Source organism: Otolemur garnettii, unplaced genomic scaffold, assembly GCF_000181295.1.
Source record: "Otolemur garnettii isolate 467f Iridium unplaced genomic scaffold, OtoGar3 scaffold00205, whole genome shotgun sequence".
NCBI classification, from domain to species: domain Eukaryota; kingdom Metazoa; phylum Chordata; class Mammalia; order Primates; family Galagidae; genus Otolemur; species Otolemur garnettii.
Genome location: NW_003852600.1, coordinates 1,329,148 through 1,332,022, shown reverse-complemented (window position 1 = coordinate 1,332,022; position 2,875 = coordinate 1,329,148). Strand labels below are relative to the sequence as shown.

At 38.7% G+C, this 2,875-nt stretch overlaps 1 protein-coding gene across 1 annotated transcript in view; it reads right to left on the bottom strand.

Moving 5' to 3' along the window:
* The window catches only part of CEP162 (centrosomal protein 162), a 99,951-nt gene that overhangs the window by 69,596 nt on the left and 27,480 nt on the right, over positions 1-2,875 (bottom strand). Inside the window, exons 7-8 of the mRNA XM_003801303.1 lie at positions 1,763-1,793; positions 1,195-1,311 (exon numbers count right to left, since the gene is read on the bottom strand). Coding sequence (XP_003801351.1) covers positions 1,195-1,311; positions 1,763-1,793 — 148 coding nt within the window. The remainder of the gene's footprint in view (positions 1-1,194; positions 1,312-1,762; positions 1,794-2,875) is intronic.

Here is a 2,875-nt window from a genome sequence, read left to right as displayed (position 1 = left end):
GGGGGGGACACTGTGGTCTGGACATGAGAGAGAGGTGGGGGGACTCTATGGTCTGGGTCTGCTTGCTGAGCACATGGCATGCTCAGATTTAAAAATGAGCTGGACTATTATGATCCATGAACTTATCTATAGGTATATTGTATGCCAATAAAAACGTAAAAAGGAACAAAACTAAAATAAAAATAAAATGCTAGCTAGTATTTAAATTGGTTAATGACTTCCATTAATATTACTCTTTGTTTCCAGTCTGATCCGGTTTAGCTGACCAGCATCTAGACCAGGGGTCCTCAAACTTTTTAACCGGGGGCCAGTTCACTCTCCCTCAGACTGTTGGAGGGCTGGACTGTGGGCCCCAGGACAAGTTGGCTGCTAAGCAGAACAGGCAGTGGTGGTAAAAACACCTGGCAGGCCAGATAAATGTCCTAGGCAGGCTGCATGTGGCCCACGGGCCGTAGTTTGAGGACGCCTGATAGACACTACAAAGTAAGCTGATTAAAACTATCTAAGTAGTAAATCAAAATAATTTTATACTGTACAACAAAAACAAAATATACAAATACTTTGGAACACTGATAGTTATGTGAGGATGTAACTAATTTACAGTTCCTATTTTTCAAAATTTCAAAAGACCATCATTGCTTGCATTAATTTTACAGGAAAATGTTACAAATATCAGTGTATTTATACTGATAAAATATCATTTTTACCTATATAGATAGTTCTACATAAGATTTCAGCTGAAGATAAACATTCCATTGCTTTAAAAAACTTTAAAAAGGCTTTGTTTCCAAGACCTTTACAAACTTGAGTGTAGTCTAGCTGGTCCTAGGTATTTCAGAATTTTGAGATATGACCTAGCTTTTCCTACAGAGAAGGAATTATGAAAAGCCCAGTAAGACCAAAGCCTCATTTCATCTACACATGGCCAACTGAACTTAATGCTCTGGAAAGGCACAGAAAATTAGTTAATAATAACCACTAGTAGTGCTGAATTTTCTATCAATAGCATTCATGCACTTATTATTTATTTAAGACCAAACTTTATTTGGCCTATTAAGTGTCACCGTTATTTAAATTATTAAATACGGTAGAAAAGTATGAGATTTAAAGTTTTTATTATTAATATGGTTATAATATATATCTCCCTAGAAATGCAGTTATTTACAAGCTGCTCTGCTTTAGAGAACGCCGTACCTGCTGCTGGCGCTTCTCTCTCAGTCGTTCCGGGGGCGGCTCTGGGCTCAGTGGCTGCTTCATCTTGCTCATCAGGGTTGAGCTCAGCAGCAGAGTCCAAAGAATCAAGTAACACGACTGGAGAACGTAAAAGAAAAAAATACAAGAAATGAGAAATGTAGAGAAACTGGTTCCTTTGATCTAGTAAAATTATATATAATGCATATAAAAACAAAGATTCATTTAAAATAGTATATAATCTTATATGTGTATCTATAACAGGCATGATTTATATATGTACCAAATATGATTTTCTTCCTATTTACAAGACAGTAGCTAACATCAACACACACAGCTATCCTTATGTACAGATTTAATGTACAAGGCAAAGGAACTGAAAAAACATTCTCAAATATAACAGAATAAACCCCAGATAGGCATAAGAAACACATTACTGAGCAAAGTCAGAACTTTAATCCCTTAAAGAAACTTAAAAAGGCAGAGAATAATTTATTCGGAATTATTTAGATGAAATTTTGAACAGACTAGATTTTTGCCACCTAAATATATAAATATACATGATATTTACCATTAGCCAGCATGCCAGTTTTCTCTTTTTCCTAAATTAAAAGAAGAAAATGATTACGTAAAATGAACACAGTGTGAATAGTAGTGAAATTTGAAAGCCAGTGCTTATTGCATTATGGAAAGTCTTGGAGCTGCACGTCCTCAGCTGCCTCCCCACTGCCGTGTTCACCAACAACTCCTCCAGACCAGAGAGACTGGCCTGACAGCACTTACAAAGCTCTCTCCAAACCTCCACAGTCAAGGCCTAAAAAGACTTCCTTGCCTGAAGTATGCAGGTGCTGTTTGCTCATCTGGACACCTCACACAGGAGCCCTGCAATTGACCACCACCAGCCATCTTCCCTCATTCAAAACTGGTCACCAGATGGACCTGATGCTCATTTCTCTAAAGACTTCTAAAGACACGACTTTCAGAAAGGCAGGCCACCAAATGGCAAGACAGATGTTCTTTCACATCCTAGCTCCTCAGGATCAGTCTCTGAATGGTAGCACCTGTCCCCTACCTGGCTAGGCAGTGTGCTGCCTTCTCTCCTAACAACCCACCCTAGTCCCTTCCTATTTTGATTCTTACCCAGGCAGCTCTCTCTGAGGTTTCCACATTTAGGCTGACACATTTTTACCCAGGGTATACTTTCCTAAAATACTGCACTACCATACCTTCTACTTACCTATTACTTTTTCATCAAATATGGCAATTGCTATATTCTAAGTGTAAATCTCATTAAATTTCTAAGGTTAGTCATCAGGCCACATTAATCTTTGTGTTATTTTTAATGTCACTTGGTTTTTCCCCCAAACTGAGTGATACATAAATACCCAAGGACAAAGTATCAAGTACATTTAAAACTAAGAATATTTATGTATCCCTAGAGAGTGTATCTCTCTTATATTTAGAGAGTCTAGATGTTCAAAATATCTAGTCCTAAAATACAGGCCCAAAAGAAACTGTGACCAGATCAGGGCCAAAATAACAAATAGCATTTGCCCCTCTAGCTGCCATTAGAAAGCCCCATGTGGTAGACAGCACGGAGCAGTATTGGTGAGAGCTGGAGGGGAGAGTTAGAGCTGGGGGGCATGGAGAGTTGGAACTGGGGGTGGGAGAGTTAGAGCTGGGG